Source organism: Sinocyclocheilus anshuiensis, unplaced genomic scaffold (assembly GCF_001515605.1).
Source record: "Sinocyclocheilus anshuiensis isolate Anshui unplaced genomic scaffold, SAMN03320099.WGS_v1.1 scaffold1036, whole genome shotgun sequence".
NCBI classification, from domain to species: domain Eukaryota; kingdom Metazoa; phylum Chordata; class Actinopteri; order Cypriniformes; family Cyprinidae; genus Sinocyclocheilus; species Sinocyclocheilus anshuiensis.
The window spans coordinates 1,214,961-1,217,456 of NW_015550226.1; the positions used below are offsets into that span (position 1 = coordinate 1,214,961).

At 37.1% G+C, this 2,496-nt stretch overlaps 1 protein-coding gene across 1 annotated transcript in view; it reads right to left on the reverse strand.

The window, feature by feature from the left end:
- Positions 1 to 2,182, reverse strand: part of LOC107661021 (single-minded homolog 1-A-like) — a 12,892-nt gene extending 10,710 nt beyond the window's left edge. Inside the window, exon 1 of the mRNA XM_016450464.1 lies at positions 1,964 to 2,182. Within this exon, the coding sequence (XP_016305950.1) occupies positions 1,964 to 2,138 (175 nt within the window). The 5' untranslated portion in view covers positions 2,139 to 2,182. The remainder of the gene's footprint in view (positions 1 to 1,963) is intronic.
- Positions 2,183 to 2,496: the final 314 nt, after the last annotated feature.

Genomic DNA, 2,496 nt, shown 5'->3' on the forward strand with positions numbered 1-2,496 from the left:
CCCCCAAAACGAAATTACAAAAATGCCTATGTTATTCTCTAATGTAAGCAATGGTTATTAATAAGCTTCTGACATTTTTTTTTAAATGTTCGAATAACTGTAAAACAGATTTTACGACCAAGAGGAATCACTAATAGGCTACTACGAATAAAAACTACGAAAAAAAAATTAATAAATACTACAACCAAACCTGAGCGAAAAACCCTAAAAACAGTCTTAGCTACTAAAATACCTTTATTTGACCCTCTAACTCTAGCACTTTCTATTCTATTTTAATTCTACTTTATCTATATGTATCTTCTTTTTTAATTTTTTTATTTACAAAAAACAACAAAAAACAAACAAACACTAGCTTTCTATTTTTTTCTATTCTATCTAGGCCTACTTGTTTTTCTTTGTGTGTATGTATGTGTATGTGTATATATATATATATATATATATACATACACCTTGCTACGTGTACTGCGTTAGGCTAACCGAGACTTGTCATTTGCACTTATATATTGTTGCTCTTTTGTTAGGTTTGACTGTTTTTATTGTCCTCATTTGTAAGTCGCTATGGATAAAAGCGTCTGCTAAATGACTAAATAAATAAATTAAATGAATAAAAACAGAAAACAACGCCTATTGCATGACGTTAAACGATTAAACTGGAATATCTGACAATTATTTGACAGCAGTGTCCGTCAGAGTTATTCTCTTCACAGCCGAGCAATAAATAACCACCATAAAACCACCTTCACCTTCCTTCATTTTCTAATAAAACTTTACTGTCTCATTTCCTCCAGCACTACATGTGAGCTGTCTGTACCGTGACCTCGCTGACCTTTAACCCAGGCGAGCTGTTTCATTCACATGATACGTTTAAAAACATTTATTTACAATCTAATGAGTAAAGCACATGCCTATCTATCCTATGGCAAGACGGAGAGAGAATGTATTTGACCATACGCTTGGCATATACGCACTGCAAGCCGAGAAAATACCTGTAATTCACACGGATATAAATGTAGCAGTATCAGTATAATGCTGTATTACTTCACCCATGTTTTTCGGTTTCTCTTCATCTGTTATCAAAGACGGACGCGTTTGATGACAATTCGTTTCCAGACATACAGCAGGTTTCAAACATGCACTCTAAAAAATGCTGGGTTATTTCAACCCAACTTTGGGTCAAATATGGACTAACCCAACTTTTGGGTTAAACATTTAATTGAAAAATTTAACCCAACGGCTGGGTTAGTCCATATTTGACCCAAAGTTGGGTTGAAATAACCCAGCATTTTTTAGATTGTGTTAATCAAGCTAGAAAGAGAAGGAATACATAAAGAAAGACAACGTTTTTTTTTATTAATACCGCACATTGATAATAAGCTATACGTTTGATTTCGGTCCTATGCTTTCTGCAAATTATGTGCATGAAATCCTATAGAAAAATGGTTGTTCTTTAGGGCCTTTAAAGGATAGCTACGTGTCTAGATCAAAATACTATTGAAACAAAACAATAATTTCAACCAATACAGTTTTAATAATTATTACAATAATAATATCCTACACTCTAAACAATGCTGGGTTGTTTCAACACAATTTTGGGTCAAATATGGACTAACACAACTGTTGGGTTAAAAAGTTAATTTAATAATGTAACCAAAATGTAACCCAACAGTTGGGTTAGTCCATATTTGACCCAAAATTGGGTTGAAACAACCCAGCATTTTTTAGAGTGATTGTTCATATGTTAGTAGCCTAACTACAGCTACTACTACTACTACTACTACTAATAATAATAAACAGTAGCAATAATATTTGTATATTTATTATTATTATAGCCTAGTTGACAAGAACACTAATAATGCTGTTAAGCTTCGCAAAATGAATGAATTATTTACAGATACCGTCTATACGCAGAAGATGATGTCCAAAACATATCGTATTTGTTATGCAAGGGTAATGACTGACGCACCTTCTGGGAAGACGACCCTCATCTTCAGGTAGCTGGTGGTGAGTCTGATGATGGAGGCTTTGTCCAGCTGTGAGGTGATGGCCGAGGGCAGAGGCAGCAGTTTGGCCAGCTCATAGAACTCGCTGTTCTCCTTCTCCCGCCGCGTCCGCGCCGCGTTCTTCGACTTCTCCTTCATGCTCGCTGTCACTGACAGGTGTCTCAGACCCTTCTGCTGTGCGCTTCAATCTCTCCACAACACAAACTCAACCGCATGCGTGAGATATCTCGAGCAGTTGCACCAACATGGGAAGGTCTCAGAGACGTCCTGAAAGCGTTCCTGCCATCGCCAGTTCCCAGAGGTTCCTGAGATGTCTTACACGCAGATGCGAGACGAACAGAGCTTCATGATTATGATTAGTTTGTTCATCCGCCGTGAGTCTTATTTCACACACATGAAATCCACCCGGGCCCAGAATCTCTTCATGAGGGAAGTTCCATCCATCCAACAGAAGCGCATACTATTCCTGGAAAACAGCAGACCGCACGTTCACTTC